We start from the raw sequence: 16,741 nt of genomic DNA on the forward strand, positions 1-16,741 counted from the left end.
GTTGGGCAAAGCACTGAGTAGAGAGCAGGGCGGGAAGGAGGGAGAGTCAGGTGGGTCAGGGCGTTCCATGGGCGGGAACTGCTCTAGACCTGTTCCAGGTCCCTTACCGGCTCCTCCAGCTGGGGCAGACACCACTGCTACACCCAGCTGTGGTGTGGGTGAGACTCAGGGTTCTGGGGTCTGGAATCAGGGTTCTGTGCTGAGCTGAGCTCTCCTTATTGGAGAGTAGTGTGTAGGTGGGAGAGGGAGAGGGAGGGGCTGGCTCTGGCCGGCCGGCAGGGCCAAATTCCTCCTCTTAGCTGACTGCCTGTTTTGCCTCTTCCCCTTGCAGCCCTCCTGATTCTGGAGCCCGCCAGGATGGGGCCCCTGAGGCCCAGCCCAGGCCCTGGGGGGCAACGGTTGCCGATGCCCCTGTTGCTGCTGGCACTGCTGCTACTCCTGCTGGCTCCATCCCCAGGCCACGCCACCCAGGTGGTGTACAAGGTGCCGGAAGAACAGCCACCCAACACCCTCATTGGGAGCCTCGCAGCTGACTATGGTTTTCCAGACGTGGGCCACCTGTACAAACTAGAGGTAGGCGCCCCGTACCTGCGGGTGGATGGCAAGACAGGTGACATATTCACCACCGAGACCTCCATCGACCGCGAGGGGCTCCGTGAATGCCAAAACCAGCTCCCTGGTGAGCCCTGCATCCTGGAGTTCGAGGTGTCTATCACGGACCTCATGCAGAATGGCAGTCCCCGGCTGCTCGAGGGCCAGATAGAAGTACAGGACATCAATGACAACACACCCAACTTCGCCTTACCGGTCATCCCGCTGCCCATCCCTGAGAACACCAACATTGGCTCACTCTTCCCCATCCCAGTGGCTTCAGACCGTGATGCTGGCCCCAATGGTGTGGCGTCCTATGAGCTGCAGGCCGGACCTGAGGCCCAGGAGCTATTTGGACTGCAGGTGGCAGAGGACCAGGACGGGAAACAGCCACAGCTCATCGTGATGGGCAACCTGGACCGGGAGCGCTGGGACTCCTATGACCTCACCATCAAGGTGCAGGATGGTGGCAGCCCCCCACGGGCCAGCAGTGCCCTGCTGCGTGTCACTGTGCTTGACACCAATGACAACGCCCCCAAATTTGAGCGACCGTCCTACGAGGCTGAGCTGTCCGAGAACAGCCCAATAGGCCACTCGGTCATCCAGGTGAGAGTCTCCTTTACCTCACTATCAGGGTGACCCACCTTTAGAAATGGGAGCCCACCCTAAGCTGGTGAGAATTCCCTTCACTTAGGGGGAAAACCGCCAGGATATTGTGGCAAGACCTCTGGGCCCCAGCCCCAGCCCCAGCCCCAGCCCCAGCCGGGTGAGACCTTCCCACAAGCCCCACCCCACCCTAGCAGGTGATATTACTTTCCTTTTTCAAGCTACTTCATTTGACAGTGACATAGCATGTGACTGGTAATTCCCCCATTCCCAAGGCAGATTCAACTTTGAGAAATCTCTGAGAAGTAAAACCCCCTCCCAAGTCAATTGATCCCCCCCCACCCCGGCATGTGAGCCGAGCTGGAACAAGGGAGTCACCTTTTATCCAAGTAGAATCTCCCCAGAGAGGAGAGTATCTTCCCAACCGGGGCCCTTTAGATGTGAGATTTTGCTGAAGCTGGAGGACAGAGCTTTACTTGGTCCCCCTCCTTGACAGATGAGATCATTTTAGCCAGGCGTGTCCACAGAATTCTAGAAAACTACTCGGATGTGTTTATGCCAGCTTCTCCCACTAGGCACGGGCGCCCATGGATATGGGGTGCTTGGCACAGCGGGGGGTTTGGTTGCCTCTGCTGACGTTCTCAGCACCCCTCTCCATGGGAACTGCCCCAGGGGCTGGGCAGCTTGGTAGGGCCCAGGCCTGGGAGAGAGCAGAGAAAGCGTCCCTGCAGACAGGTGGGCGTATCTCCCACTGTCATCTCAGCCCTGGCCTCCTGCCAGCCCCAGCTCTTTTCTCCTTCCCCATGGGCTGAAGCTGTCTGTCTTTGATGTGAGGGAGCTGAGGAGGGCTTGGCATGCCTTGGACACCGTTACCCGCCCTAGGAAAGCCTTCATCCTATGTCCTCAACCTGAAGTGGGGCACAGGGAGGAGTCTCCACCCTTTTTTTTAGAGGCTGGTGGACTGGAACCTATAGAAGAGAGACTGAGAAAGAAAAGGGAGACAGACAGTCGGGGATGGTGAATAATAATAGCCTAGGTGCCAGGACTGCTCTAAACACATTATGTGTATTATATCATTTAATCCCCACAGTACAAGGTAAGCATTACCCCCATTTTACAGATGGGAAACAGTTCGTAGAGATTAGGAAACTTGCCTGATATCATCCAGCCTATATTTTCAGATCCCACCTTGGCCATGTCCAACAGTCTGGCTTCATAGCCTATGTGTGTGTAGCAGCTAACACCCCTCCCAGTGGGTGACGCAGCAGAGTGGGGCAGAGACAAGCCGAGAGGTAGACAGGGCAGCAGAGAGAGGGTGGGAAAGAACCAACAGTGGGAAAGAGAGACCAAAGTCGAGTCCTAGACGGACAAAGGGAGGTAAAATGTCAAGAGAGGCAGATAAGAAGCCAGGTGACCAATCTAGAGACTGGGTGACAGTGGGAATGATAATGAAAATGTCGGGGACAGATAGAAAGATGGGGGTGTGTGGATTGAGGGGTGAGGAGAAACTGTTTGGATTTCAGAGAGGTGAGAGTTTGGCTCACAGGGGTGAGCAGAGACCAGGGTAGCTGGGAATTCATGTCCAGGGGTCTCCACTGTCGAAAAAGTCCTGGGAGGAAGGAGAAGAGACTAGCAGTGGCTTGAGGGCCCATTAGTTGCAGTGCCCAGCCCTGTGTTAGCCCTGATTTTCAGAGATGGACAGATAGGAGGCTGGATGGATGGACTAAAAGAGGGATCAATGCTATTTAGGGAGCACTTGCCATGTGCCAGGCAGTGTTGGCCACTTGCACATATTATTGTGTTTAATTCTCACCACAACCCCATAAAATTGGTTCTATTGTTATCCCCATTTTATACATTTGTAGACTGAGGCTTGGGGAGATTAAATAATTGGCCCAAGGTCACATAGTTGGGAAGTGGTAGAGCTCAGATTTGAACCTAGAACCTTTCTAATCTGCTCCCCAGAGCTCTGCCAAGTTGTGTCTGTCCCCTACTCCCCCACCCCACCTGTCATCACATTCTGTAGTACCTACCTCATGGCCGTTTCAACCAGGTTCCTGTTGCCCCCATGTTTGTATAGAGTGTGCGTCAGTGTTGGCATGGGAGGGCGTGCCCGATGCAAAGGGACAGACGGTTCATTGTTTGATGCTGGGAGCCCAGCCTGCTGCCAGCAGGCTCTGTGGCCTGCACCAACCCCTCCCTCCTGGCTGCAGGCTCTGCTGGATTCCTCAAGTTGGTGCCCAGCCAGCACCAGCCCAGTGGGAGGGGAAGAAGCTGCTGAAACAGGTTTCCCTGGTTTGACAGAACAGTGGCCTGGCCAGCTCCCTCTGACCCATATACCTACCTGGATGCTTTCAAAAGAAATCCCCCCACCTGTGTCCTCCAGGTGGACATGTGAGTCTCCACTCATGTGCGCAAACACATATACCTTCCACAATCACACGTAATCACGTGTATATATGTATGCATGCATATCATAGAGCATATGTCATCCACATGCACCGTCTCTACTGCTCACACCTTTCCAGCTCTGCAGAAGGGTTGAAGGCCAGTTTAATCGGGTGGAAGGGCTGTACTGGCTGGACAGTTGGGTCCTCCTTCCCATATTTGGGCAGATCAGTGCGGCAATGATAAGTAGAACTTAACTCTACCCTCTCTAGTAGTTGCTGTAGCACTGTGGAGCAGTTGCAGGCTGCGTCTGTGCTCTGTAGGAGCTAGATCAGGAGTATGTGCGAGAGCGTCCGCACTGGGGAAAGGGCAGCACACCCGCTGCTTTTGGGAAGGGTGCCGTGTTAGATCAGTCATGTCTGCGTGCTCGTTTGAAAGGCAGCGCATGCATCTCCCCCCCCCCCCCCCACAGTTGCTTTTCAGAGAGAGTGGAAGGGGCAGAGAAAGAGAGAGAGAAGCATCGATGTGAGAGAGAGACATCGATTAGTTGCCTCCCGCAAGCACCCCAACCTGGGCCGGGGATCGAGCCTGCAACTGAGGCACATGCCCTTGGCCGGAATTGAACCCGGGACCCTTCAGTCCGCAGGCTGACGCTCTAACCACTGAGCCAAAGCAGCTCGGGCAGTGAGTGCACCTTAATTTGCTATTCTGACTAACCCATCCCTATTTTCCTTGGTTTTCTCCCCTGCTTTGTAGGTGAAGGCCAATGACTCAGACCAAGGTGCCAACGCAGAGATCGACTACATGTTCCACCAGGCACCCGAAGTTGTGAGGCGTCTTTTGCGACTGGACAGGAACACTGGACTTATCACTGTGCAGGGCCCCGTGGACCGTGAGGACCTAAGTACCCTGCGCTTCTCAGTGCTTGCCAAGGACCGAGGCACCAACCCCAAGAGCGCCCGTGCCCAGGTGGTGGTGACTGTGAAGGACATGAACGACAACGCTCCCACCATTGAGATCCGGGGCATAGGACTGGTGACCCATCAAGATGGGATGGCTAACATCTCAGAGGACGTGGCAGAGGAGACAGCTGTGGCCCTGGTGCAGGTATCTGACCGAGATGAGGGAGAGAATGCAGCTGTCACCTGTGTGGTAGCAGGTGACGTGCCCTTCCAGCTACGTCAGGCCAGTGAGACGGGAAGTGACAGCAAGAAGAAGTACTTCCTGCAGACCACCACCCCCCTCGACTACGAGAAAGTCAAAGACTACACCATTGAGATTGTGGCTGTGGACTCTGGCAACCCCCCCCTCTCTAGCACCAACTCCCTCAAGGTGCAAGTGGTGGATGTCAATGACAATGCACCTGTCTTCACCCAGAGCGTCACAGAGGTCTCCTTCCCGGAAAACAACAAGCCGGGTGAAGTGGTGGCTGAGGTCACTGCCAGTGACGCCGACTCGGGCTCCAATGCTGAGCTGGTTTACTCCCTGGAGCCTGAGCCAGCTGCCAAGGGCCTCTTCACCATTTCACCTGAGACTGGAGAGATCCGGGTAAAGACATCCCTTGATCGGGAACAGCGGGAAAACTACGAGTTGAAGGTGGTGGCAGCCGACCGGGGCAGCCCCAGCCTCCAGGGCACAGCCACCGTCCTCGTCAACGTGCTGGACTGCAATGACAATGACCCCAAGTTTATGCTGAGTGGCTATAACTTCTCGGTGATGGAGAACATGCCAGCACTGAGTCCGGTAGGCATGGTGACTGTCATTGATGGGGACAAGGGGGAGAATGCCCGAGTGCAGCTCACAGTGGAGCAGGACAACGGTGACTTTGTTATCCAGAACGGGACAGGCACCATCCTCTCCAGCCTGAGCTTTGATCGGGAGCAGCAAAGCACCTACACCTTCCAGCTGAAGGCGGTGGATGGCGGCGTCCCACCTCGCTCAGCTTACGTTGGCGTCACTATCAATGTGCTGGATGAGAATGACAACGCGCCCTTTATCACCGCCCCTTCCAACACCTCCCACCGGCTACTGACCCCTCAGACACGTCTTGGCGAGACGGTCAGCCAGGTGACAGCTGAGGACATTGACTCTGGTATCAATGCTGAGCTGACCTATAGCATTGCCGGTGGCAACCCTTACGGACTGTTCCAGATTGGGTCACATTCGGGCGCCATCACCCTGGAGAAGGAGATTGAGCGGCGCCACCATGGGCTGCACCGTCTGGTGGTGAAGGTCAGTGACCGTGGCAAGCCCCCACGCTATGGCACAGCCCTGGTCCACCTTTATGTCAATGAGACCCTGTCCAACCGCACGCTGCTAGAAACCCTGTTGGGCCACAGCCTGGATACGCCACTGGACATCGACATTGCTGGGGATCCAGAATATGAGCGCTCCAAGCAGCGCGGCAACATCCTCTTTGGCGTGGTGGCTGGCGTGGTGGCTGTGGCCTTGCTCATCGCCCTGGCGGTGCTCGTGCGCTACTGCCGGCAGCGGGAGGCCAAGAGTGGCTACCAGGCTGGTAAGAAGGAGACCAAGGACCTGTATGCCCCCAAGCCCAGTGGCAAAGCCTCCAAGGGAAACAAAAGCAAGGGCAAGAAGAGCAAGTCCCCGAAGCCTGTGAAGCCAGTGGAAGATGAGGACGAGGCTGGGCTGCAGAAGTCCCTCAAGTTCAACCTGATGAGCGATGCCCCTGGGGACAGCCCCCGCATCCACCTGCCCCTCAACTACCCACCAGGCAGCCCTGACCTGGGCCGCCACTACCGCTCTAACTCCCCACTGCCTTCTATCCAGCTGCAGCCCCAGTCACCCTCAGCATCCAAGAAGCACCAAGTGGTGCAGGACCTGCCGCCTGCAAACACATTTGTGGGCACTGGGGACACCACGTCCACAGGCTCTGAGCAGTACTCCGACTACAGCTACCGCACCAATCCCCCCAAATACCCCAGCAAGCAGGTAGGCCAGCCCTTGCAGCTCAGCACACCCCGGCCCCCACCCCACCCCTACCACGGGGCCATCTGGACTGAGGTGTGGGAGTGACAGAACAGGTGTGTTGGGCGTATGTGCTCACTGGCCCATGGGGGTGCTGGCCCAAGCCAGCGGTGGGAGGTAGGACCAAAGATCTGGGGATGCTGGGGTCCTGGTTGCCTCACCCAGACATGGAAGGTTAGGCAGTGAAAATGGAGGGATGGTGTGATCTCCTCCTGTCCCCTCCCCACTGGGAGAGGCCTGTGACATGTGAAATCCCTGGACACTGGACCAGCTGCTGGGTCTTGCAGGTGGGGGCTGATGAGCAGGTGAGCAGGTGTTTGGAGGCAGAAGGGGAGAGGGAAGTGGAAAAGTCTACTCCAAACCTGGGTCTCCATCTGAGACCAGCCATGGTGCTTCTCTAAAGGGAAATGGGAGTCCTGGGCCTGGTGGGTAACTGGGTGGGGACTCTGTCGGGGGGGGGCCTCCCCATTTGTGCCTTCTATGTGTACTGTGTGTCACCCTCTTCCCCACCCCAGGTTCCTTGGGCCGGGCCCCAGTTTCCCGGCCCCGATCCCAAACACTTATCTTTGACAATAAAGTTCTCTATTTTTGGAGTTTTGGTTTCTTATTTTCCTGGAACTGAGAGAAGGATTGAGAGAGACTGGAAACAGCCCTTTGCTCTTAGGTCCTGACCCAATTTTCCCATCCCTTCTTTCTGCCCCTTCTCACATCCTAGAGCTGCCCCTCCACTCCAACCCTATCTTAATTTACCGTCTTCCTATCTACCCCATGTCCATGTCCATGTCCTGGGGAAAGTGCCCTTCCAGGTAGCCTGTCCCCTTACCCCACACTTGTGAGGCCTTCTCCTTAGGAATGACACTTCACCAAGAGAGGGCAGGTGGGGATGCACCCAGGTCCTTAGTGCTTGGCCTTGCCAATCTGCCCAGGTTGGGCAGTCTCGGACAGGACTCAGACCAGAGCACCTGGCGGGGGTGGAGTGCAGCCTGCCTGTCTCAGGCGAAGGCAGATAACCTCTTGATTATAGCAGCCACCTCCCCTCAGGTCAAGATCTTCCCAAGTCCCTTTCCCAGCCTCTTTATCCCAATACCACTCAACACCCAGCAATTAGCTGGCCCTGCCCTGTGTGTCCCCACCATGATCACCATCTTGGGCTGCCCGCAGGGAGGGCCCAGAGAAAGGGGAGGGAATCCTTAAGTCCTTTGAATTGACCTGCACTGTATCAACACTTTTAAGGTGTTCCCTGCTGACTGGGCAGAGGCATCCCAGTCCTGCCGGCTCCCTTCCCTTCCTTCAGCTCCTTGCTCTGGCCACCTGGGTTGCTGGCTCTCACTCTCTCTCTCTCCATCTCTCACTTCTTGCTCTCTTGGGTATTCCTGAGCTGTGCCTTAGGGGGAGGGAGGCTAAAGTCTGGGTGAGGGACCTCAGGTCCTGGGTGAGTCTCTGAGGCCAGAGGCAGCCTGTCTCCACGGCAACTGAAGAGGCTTGAGACAGTCTCAGGAGGTCCAAGGCGCCAGTTCTCTATTTTGATTCCATCCACAAACTCACCTATGTCCTAGGGGGTAGCCCCAAAGTAAAAACTCCTGGGGGCTTTGGAGGAGCGGGGTGTGGGGATGTGAAATCTAGTTTTATCTCATTTCTCCTGGACAAATTAGCATCTCTTGGGTGACCTCCAGCAACTCCTGACCAGTCATTCTTTCTCTTTTGTTCCTACCTTGCTGCTATCAGCTCTTCCTTCTGTTCCTTTAGCTCCTTCATCCCATTTCTTTCCCAGAGTCTGAGGGGTTGTCCCTGACTTGGCTTCAGTCCAAACCGTGGGTGGAGCTACATTGCAAACCTCCCAACATTCAGACTCAACCAAACTGCAACACCATTGTCATCACCAAAACACAAAGGCTGAGTTCCTGCTGTGTGCTCAGATGGCACTAGACCCCGAGGCTAAGTGGTCGCATTTGTGCAAGATGTACTAGTGAGATGAGGCAATTGAGAATCAAGCGTCGAGTGAGAAGTGCCAAAGTACAAATTTCCCAACTTGTCCCAGGACTACTTCTGCTACTACTTGCTTCCTTTTTTTTTTTTAGTTTTTACTAGGTGCAATGTACCACGCTAAGCACTTTATGTGAATTAGCTCATTCAGTGCTCGTAACTCTTGGTGACGTAAGTCATTATAATGCTCATTTTACAGAAGTGATAACTAGTTAGTGATGAAGTCAGAATTCAAGCACAAAGCATCATGAAATCCAACTTCCAGAGTCTGCTGTTAACCATTACGCGATAAAAAAGGGCTTCTATGATCAAGTTAGTTTTGGCAGTAAGAACTGCACAATCACATCCTATTAAAGGCTCTGCGAAGCCTGCAAGAAAGGGGGTACCTGTTAAACTCTATAACTCTGGGTTTTCCAAATTCATTTGACCACAGTGCCCTCTCCCTTTCTTTGAGGAGCACAGTGCGGGAAGACCTGCGTAGGACATGGAGCGGGCTCATGGAAGGAGAATGTGAAACTCAATAAGTAGGAGTTGGGCAGGAGGTTTCACCCTGTGAGCCAGTCCTGAGTCAGGAGTGAGTGTGACCAAGTTGGGGACAGGGAGAGGGCAAAAAGGGGAGTGAGTATTCTGGCTGGAGCGGAGGGTGTAGGAGAGAGCTGAGGGATGAAACTGGAAGAACTAGAGGTTGTAGAGGACACGGGTGCCTTGCCAAAAGTTTCTTAAGAGGAAATGGGAGCCACAGAGAGCTCATGAGTTGGATGAACTGAGTTTTACAAAGTTCACCGGAGTGTGTGGTGGACTTAAAGGGAGTAGGAGGGAAGGTACAGGATTGGAAGTCTATGGTCTGAGCTAAGATGGTGGCAGTGGGGATGATGGATGGATGCATTTGGCTGGACTTAAGGAGAAAAGACCCATAGGACTCAAGGGATGATTAAATATGGGGTAGGGGTGGGGAACAAGGGGACAGCTATCAGGATCCCAAGTAGATAGACATCATCCTCTCAGTCTGGGTGAGCAGATAGTGATGAGATCATTGCCCATGCGGAAGCTGATTGAAGAAAAAGAATTTGATTTCAGACATATCTGAAGGGACAGTACAGACGGCCAACTGGAAATATCCAGCAAGTGTACAGAACTTCAGGGCTAGAGTTTGAGAGAGTTTTTGGATATAGGCTTTTTAGGATTTAATAGTAGAGAATTAAAGGAAACATTTGGTGTTGAGGATGAACCAACCCTCCATTTTACAGAAAAGAATCAGGAAAAAAGCTACCAGGTGATGTGCAGGACTGAAGCCTTAGATTACCAGGTGCGGGTTCTGCAGAGAGGGAGGAAAGGGAAGCGCCTAACAAGCAGACTGCCCAGTGCTTCCCAGACCCCTCCTGGAGCTTGTCCACTCCAATTCCAGGTGGACGATGCTCCTGTATGACCCCTCAGCCCCAAATGACCAGGTCAATTTTGGGGACCTTGTTGTCTTGTCATCACCCAGATCCTTCAGTGTTTTGAATCACAACATGGATCCCAAGAAGGGTGGCCTCTTCCTGAAGACGGTGTGGGAGCCAAGAATGGAAAGGCAGTTCTGGGCTGCCTTCCCATCAGCTCCAGAGCTCCTTGTCCTGACAGCCTCCCCCACCCCAGCTGCCTGGAATGGGATGGAGATTATGTGGGGTATCCGGAGGATGGGTCTGCAATCCCGGAACCACCTGTTCTGGCCGTCTTGAAAACCTATTGTGGGTTTTAGAGGAAAGACAAAGCACTGAAAAAGTCTTAGAGGATCGGAGGGAGCCTGGAAACTCATGGGCAAGGCCCTGGGCCTGGGCGGCTCCCACCGCTGCCCTCCAGGGGCCCTGGCTCTGTGCCCTCCACAACTCTTAATTTCTGGTTGGCAGGAAAACTGGTGGCGGTCCTAGGTGGGTGTTTGGGTGACTGTCTGGTTGTGCCAAGTGCCAAGCTGAGGTTGCCAGGTTCCTGGGGTGATCGTTAACCTGTGGCAGGCAGATAAGACTGCCGGCTGGGAGCAGCCTGTCACAGTTTCCACTCCCCCCACCGCAGTCCAAGCTTCTAAGTCTGGCTCCACCAAGCCCACAGTCCTTCGCAGAAACTTCCTGTTTCCTAGAAGGAGTCTATTTGAGGACAGCCTTCCTAACCTCCTGATGGATGCCAAACCCCTCCCCCAATGCCCAGGTCCTCCTGGGCCCTGCCCTCTACTGTTAATACTGTTTCCTAATCTGGAGGGTGAGGGAGTTTCCATTGTCCTGCTTTCCCACCCCCCAAGGTGCCCTGGTTTGCTATCTGGCTCCCTTTCCTTCCCTCCCACCTTTTTCCACTCCCAGGCCTCTCTGGAGGGGAATGAAGTGGGGACAGGGGGGCTGAGTGGGAGCGGACTCAGCAGGGAGTCCTGAGGCTGCCTACAGCATTACAAACCAGGCCAAGGAACAGGATCAGAAAGAGGTTGGCAACTCATTTCGATGGAGGCAATGGGAAGTTACAGAGCAATGAGACAGGTGAGGAGCTGGAGTTCGGGGGGTGCTGTTTGGAAAGTAGGGGACTGTTGTGGTATTGGTGAGCTGTTTTGGAATTAGGAGTCTGTACTGCTTTTAGGGAGCTGTACTAGAAATTGGAGGCTTGCTAGTGTGTAAAAGCTATGCTTGAACCACGGGACTTGGCTGGTATTGTGCTATTCTGGTGTTGGCTGTTCTGGAATTAAGGGAGGCTGTGCCAGTACTGGGAGGCTATGCTGTAACAGGTGGTTGTACTGGATTAGGCTTACTGTGGTGGCCTGGGGGCTATATTGACACTGGGGCCTATGCTGTGTTGGGACTTTCAGTATGTGGTCTTGGCTGTACTGGGAGCCGTCTTAGAATTAAGGGGAAATCCTCAATTAGGGGGTGTGCCTTCTGGGGGCTGTGCTGTGCTGGGGGGCTGGGCCTCTTCTTGGTTGCTGCTGAGGGGGGCTGGAAGGTCTGGGGATGGCTGAGGCTGGGGCCAGGTGTGGTGGTGGGTCCCATAGGGCAGCCTGGCTGGCCAACAGTGACAAAGTTCTCTCCCTGCAGTTACCTCACCGCCGAGTTACCTTCTCCGCCACCAGCCAGGCCCAGGAGCTGCAGGACCCGTCCCAGCACAGCTACTATGACAGTGGCCTGGAGGAGTCTGAGACGCCATCCAGCAAGTCATCCTCAGGGCCCCGACTTGGTCCCCTGGCTCTTCCTGAGGATCACTATGAGCGTACCACCCCTGATGGCAGCATAGGAGAGATGGAGCACCCCGAGAACGGTGAGGGTTATCAGCATGGTCGGGGCACCCCAGGAACAAACAGAAGCTAGAAATGGCAATGAGACCTTAGAAATATCCTCCATTTATTGAGCTAATTGTATGCTCAGCAGTAATCACTGTGCTGAGTGCTTTCAGGTCTATGTTTCTTTAATCTTCATAGCCGCTCTCTGACCTGAGAACTTTATTGTGCCCACTTTACAGTGGAGGAAACTGAGGCTCAGAGAGGGTGAGTCACTTACCCACAACTATACATAGGAAGTGAGCACTGGGAGGGGTTCAAACCCAGGCTTCTTTCGCTCCAAAGGCCTTGCATTCAGCACTACATTATCCTGCCTCCCTGGGGACAGGACCCCTGGGAATGGTGGCCGGAGGGCTCAGGTAGTGGACATGGAACCTTGAGGGGACCTTGAGGTAAAGAGGGTCCCATAACAGGGTCAGAGGGCCTTGAGGAAAGGGAGGGTACCCTGGATGCTTTGAGGATCTCAGAGAAGGGTATCTTTATCCCCTTGGGGGAAGGAACAGGGTTTGACTGAGGAAAGGGAGTGGGGAGGTCTGGGAAGGGAAAGGCTTGTCTGGGAGGGAAGGATTGGAGGGTGATGGCACAAGGGAGGTCCTGGCGGGAGCAGAGGTCAGTGTGGGACTATGTGGTGGGTATGCTTTGAGAATGTGGTGTAGTGTGTGTGTGTGTGTGTGTGTGTGTGTGTGTGTGTGTGTGTGTGCGTGTGTGTGTGAAGGCATCCACAGCAGCCTATGGAGGGGCAGAGTGCATAAGCCTCCCCTTGGGATGGAAAGACTCTCTAGCTTGGAGGTGTCCCTGGGTCTCCCCCCTCCCTCAGTCCAAACTCTCCCAGCACCCCCGAAAAGATAAAAAGGTCCTCTCCTACCCCTGAGGCACTGGGCCCTGCCTAAGCTCCCAGGCCCAGGTCTCTGAGTGCCCGCCCCCGCCCTGCCCCTCCAGGCTCTGTCTCATGCCCGTCTCGTCCTTTTTGTGCCCGCGCAGAGCCGGCTGGTCGGAGCAGGCCCTGAGGCAGAGTGCCAGGTATGTGGGAGCTACTCTGGGGTCTGGGGGACTTGGCCCAGCACCCAGCCCCACCCACCCAAGGCCCGTGCTCTGCTCCGTGCCACTGGGGGTCCCCCAACTCTGCCCTGAGCTGAAGAGCCTTGGTGCCCTGAGGGTTAACAACAGAGCTATCCCCTCCTCACCTTGCACTGGCTGGAGGCCAAGCCGAGGTGGGTGGTGTCAGGGGAGCCCCTGCCTCAGGCAGTGCTGCTCAGTCACATCCCCTGAGGTGGGGTCACCACCTGATACTGTCCCTGAGTGAAGGCCTGTGACAGGAAGTGCTCATGGCTTAGCCGTTCCCATGGAGACCCTGCTGCCCAGCAACCACACCGGCTACTGCTGATGTCAGGCAGCCAACTCCTGTTCCTGTGGGTGTTCTGGGCAGGGAGCCGGGGCAAGGCCAGGGGTGGTGGTTGGTGTATGGGGCTGGAGTGAGGTGGGGAGGGGCTGCATGAGTGTGCTTGTGGGTGTGTGAGTGTGTGCTTCTATGTGAATTCCCCGCACAGAAGCTTGTCCCCTCCCCATGGCTTTAAAGCCTGGCCTTGCTCTGGGGTGGGGTGGGGTGTGGTTCCAGGACAGCTGGGAACCTGGTGAGGCTTGAGGGCCTTCAGAGGGAAAGTATGTGCCCCCATTCGTCTGAGGATAGAGATGCCCAGTGTAGATCTGTGTGCCTATGCTGATCTGAGGGCAGGTGTGTGGGTGTTTGTGTATGAGAGAGAGGGGGGGGTGGGGGGGGGGAGAGAGAGAGTCCTTAAGTGAGGAAGGGGGCACCTGCCCCATCGGAGGGTAGATTTGGGTGTCTAAGCATGTCTGGAGGTAGATGGCGGAGTGTATAGATGAGCTGTGTGTCCATGCACCTGTCTGAGGGCAGGTTTGGTGGGTGTGTGTGAGCAGAGCTGGAGGGTGGGTGAGGGCAGAAGGAATGTGTTTATTTAAGGAGAGATTGTGTGTGAGAGAGCGAGAGTATGTGGTGGATGGGGGGGGGCTGTCCATTTGAAGGCGTGTGTGCCTCTGAGCTCAGTGGGCAGGAAGGGGTGTGTGCCCCTGTTCTGAGGTGTCAGTGGGAGGCCATGGAGCAGAGCTTTGCAGGGCGCACTACCTGATGACCGTCCTTGCTGTCTCCTGTAGACCTGCGCCCTTTGCCTGATGTCGCGATGACGGGCACATGTACCCGGGAGTGCAGCGAGTTTGGTCACTCCGACACGTGCTGGATGCCTGGCCAGTCGTCTCCCAGCCGCCGGACCAAGAGCAGCGCCCTCAAACTCTCCACCTTCGTGCCTTACCAGGACCGAGGAGGGCAGGAGCCTGCGGGCGCCGGCAGCCCCAGCCCCCCGGAAGACCGGAACACCAAAACGGCCCCCGTGCGCCTCCTGCCCTCCTACAGTGCCTTCTCCCACAGTAGCCATGATTCCTGCAAGGACTCGGCCACCTTGGAGGAAATCCCCCTGACCCAGACCTCGGACTTCCCACCCGCAGCCACACCGGCATCTGCCCAGACGGCCAAGCGCGAGATCTACCTGTGAGCCCCCTTCTGGCCCATGGCCAACCCCTTGTCCAGCCGCCGGCGAGCTCCCAGACGGGCCCAGTCCAGGGCCCACTCCTGACCCCTCCAGCGTGGAATTCCTGGCCAGGGCCCCAAGTGGGGGGGAGTACTGGCCTCATGACCACGCTGGCCTTTGTCCCATGCAGGGTCCAGGTCCTCTCCCCTCACTTCAGCCCCCAGCCCCCAGGGAGCCCCTTCTTCCCCTTTATGGGGCTTCCCCATCTGATGCCCAAGAGAGCTCCTCTGCGGTGACTAGGCTCCCATCCCTTGACTTCCAGGGAGCACCCCCTCACTTTGGGCAGATGGTGGAATCAAGGGTGGGCAACACACTTTTAAGTCATTGTTTCCCGCATGGCCGACCAAGGCGGGGATAGGATGCCCCCATTCCAGCACTGAAGCAGGGCTGAACTGGGGAGCCCCCTCTCCCTGGGAACTCCCAGAGGAAACTCCTGACCACCAGGGGCTCCCGGAAGGGCTTTTGTTACCAAAGGTGGGGTAGGGATGGGGGTGGGAGTGGGGCGGAGGCCTTGTCTTCCTGTACTGCCCCTGGGCTGACCTGCCCACCACATGCCCATGCGTGTCCCACCTGGGCCCCCCCTTCCCTGCTGGTCATGCAGTGTCTGTATATAAGGACCTTGGAATGATGTCCCCATTTCTGCCTGATTTGCAACTTTTCTTGTTGATGTTGTGTTGTCTTGGGGGACCCCTCTGGGGGGGACCTGCCCTGTGTCCCCTACTCCCTGCCACAGTGCCCCCCACCCCAGGCCTCTATTGTTCCATGTTGTAAATACCCCTGGGCCATGGTGGGATGGGGGTGCAGGCCAGGGAAACAACTAGTGGGTGGGGGTGGGGATGGGGGTAACATTTGCCTATCAGCAGAGCTGGGCTTTTATTTAATTTTTTTTTTAAAAAAATACAAATCTCTATTTTTTTGGAACTGTTGCGCTGTGCCCTGGGGGGAGATCCCCGCTCAGGCTGGCTCTCCCACATCCCAATGAGCATCACAGAGGGGCCCTGAGACTGTGGGGGGCAGCTAGACAGGGGTGGGATGACTGTGCCTCTGGCCTGGTTGGGTGAGTTGGGAGCAGGAAGGTTTGCTCAAGGGGTAGCTGATTGCTGCCCCCAATAGGGGGACCTGTACCCTGCTTCCTCCTTGCCCTCCACCCCCCAGCCCCTGCCATGACTGACCTGTCAGCCTGTAAAACCACCATTGCCTTGATCTCGGGGTGGGAAGGGCTGCCTCAGGGCACCCTGGGCTCCTGGCCCCTTCTTCCAGTTGGGCTTCCCTTTCCCAGGGTCAGGGGTCCCGTGGGGGAGTGGGTAGGGAGATTGGGGGGCAGAGAAGCCCAGTCAGCCATGATGAGGTGGGATTCCTTTCTTCACCTCAGGGGGCCAGGGTGTGAGGGGCATCCTGTAGAGCCCCCATCTCCCACTGTGGCCATCTCAAAGCCTCAGTCCCTCTTCCTTCCAGAAACCCCCACTGCCTTGGCCCATACCTCTCCAGCGCCCCAGGGGCCCAGGCTGGGAGGCTGGAGACTCAGGGTATGGCCCTTGCTTGACTTAGTCTAAGCTTGGGGGGCGGCCCAAGGGTGGGAGGGGTGGGTACAGGCTGCTGGGTTGTCTGGTGCCTTTGGGAGCTGTGTTGCTGGGGTCTTGACTCCTGTAACCCCAGAGACCCCGCCTCCACCCCAAAAAGGCGAGGGAGCTGAAGAATCACCCTATACTCTGCTCCTTGCCCCTAACTTGGCTTGGAGTAACAGTGCTGGGAAGGAGAGCATTGTTAGGCTGGTGGCCCTAGCATACACAGCCCTTCTGTGGAGGGCAGGGGGTAGAGTGAGCTGGGGTGGCAGCATCCACGTCTAGGGGTTGGCCAAAGGCTCCTTTCCCTGGGGGAGGCCCAGGAAGTGGGCTGGGGCTTATTAAAGAGACAGCCCCTCCCCCCTGCACAAACGGGGCAGGTGCAATAGTGATGGAGTTGGTAACATGGGGTGCCTGGCTGGTGGGGCAGTGGCCTCCTGGGTCCTAGAGGTCAGGATTCTGGCAAGAAGATTGTATGAGGCCCATTTGCTTGGTGGGGAGGGTGGTCCAGACAGGAGGCATTCCTGGGGTCAGTGGACTCCCCAAGAAGCCCCTGGTAGCCTGGGCATCCTGCTCTGGTCTTGGAGACCCCTGAGCACTGGGCAGAAGGGCAGAGAAGCATTTTGCACAATGGAGAAGCCAGAAAGAAGGGGTGGCCCAGTTGGCTGGGAGGGCTGAGAAGCACAGAGAAGGAGCCCTTCCACAGGCGAAGGCAGAGCCCTTAGCCCCCTGGT

General features: G+C 56.3%; 2 protein-coding genes across 2 annotated transcripts; both read left to right on the plus strand.

Moving 5' to 3' along the window:
• The first annotated feature begins 276 nt into the window (after positions 1-276).
• Positions 277-7,166, plus strand: PCDH1 (protocadherin 1). The gene is made up of 2 exons (XM_087816298.1): positions 277-1,197; positions 4,342-7,166. Exons 1-2 carry the CDS (start codon positions 358-360, stop codon positions 6,619-6,621), a joined length of 3,120 nt encoding a protein of 1,039 aa, XP_087672424.1. The 5' UTR covers positions 277-357; the 3' UTR covers positions 6,622-7,166.
• Positions 7,167-9,968: 2,802 nt separating this feature from the next.
• On the plus strand, positions 9,969-16,258 carry LOC107531507 (uncharacterized). Its single transcript, XM_087815879.1, has 3 exons — positions 9,969-10,103; positions 11,607-11,826; positions 14,015-16,258. Exons 1-3 carry the CDS (start codon positions 9,969-9,971, stop codon positions 14,407-14,409), a joined length of 750 nt encoding a protein of 249 aa, XP_087672005.1. The 3' UTR covers positions 14,410-16,258.
• Positions 16,259-16,741: the final 483 nt, after the last annotated feature.

This window comes from Miniopterus natalensis, chromosome 4, assembly GCF_054644295.1.
Source record: "Miniopterus natalensis isolate mMinNat1 chromosome 4, mMinNat1.hap1, whole genome shotgun sequence".
Taxonomy (NCBI): domain Eukaryota; kingdom Metazoa; phylum Chordata; class Mammalia; order Chiroptera; family Miniopteridae; genus Miniopterus; species Miniopterus natalensis.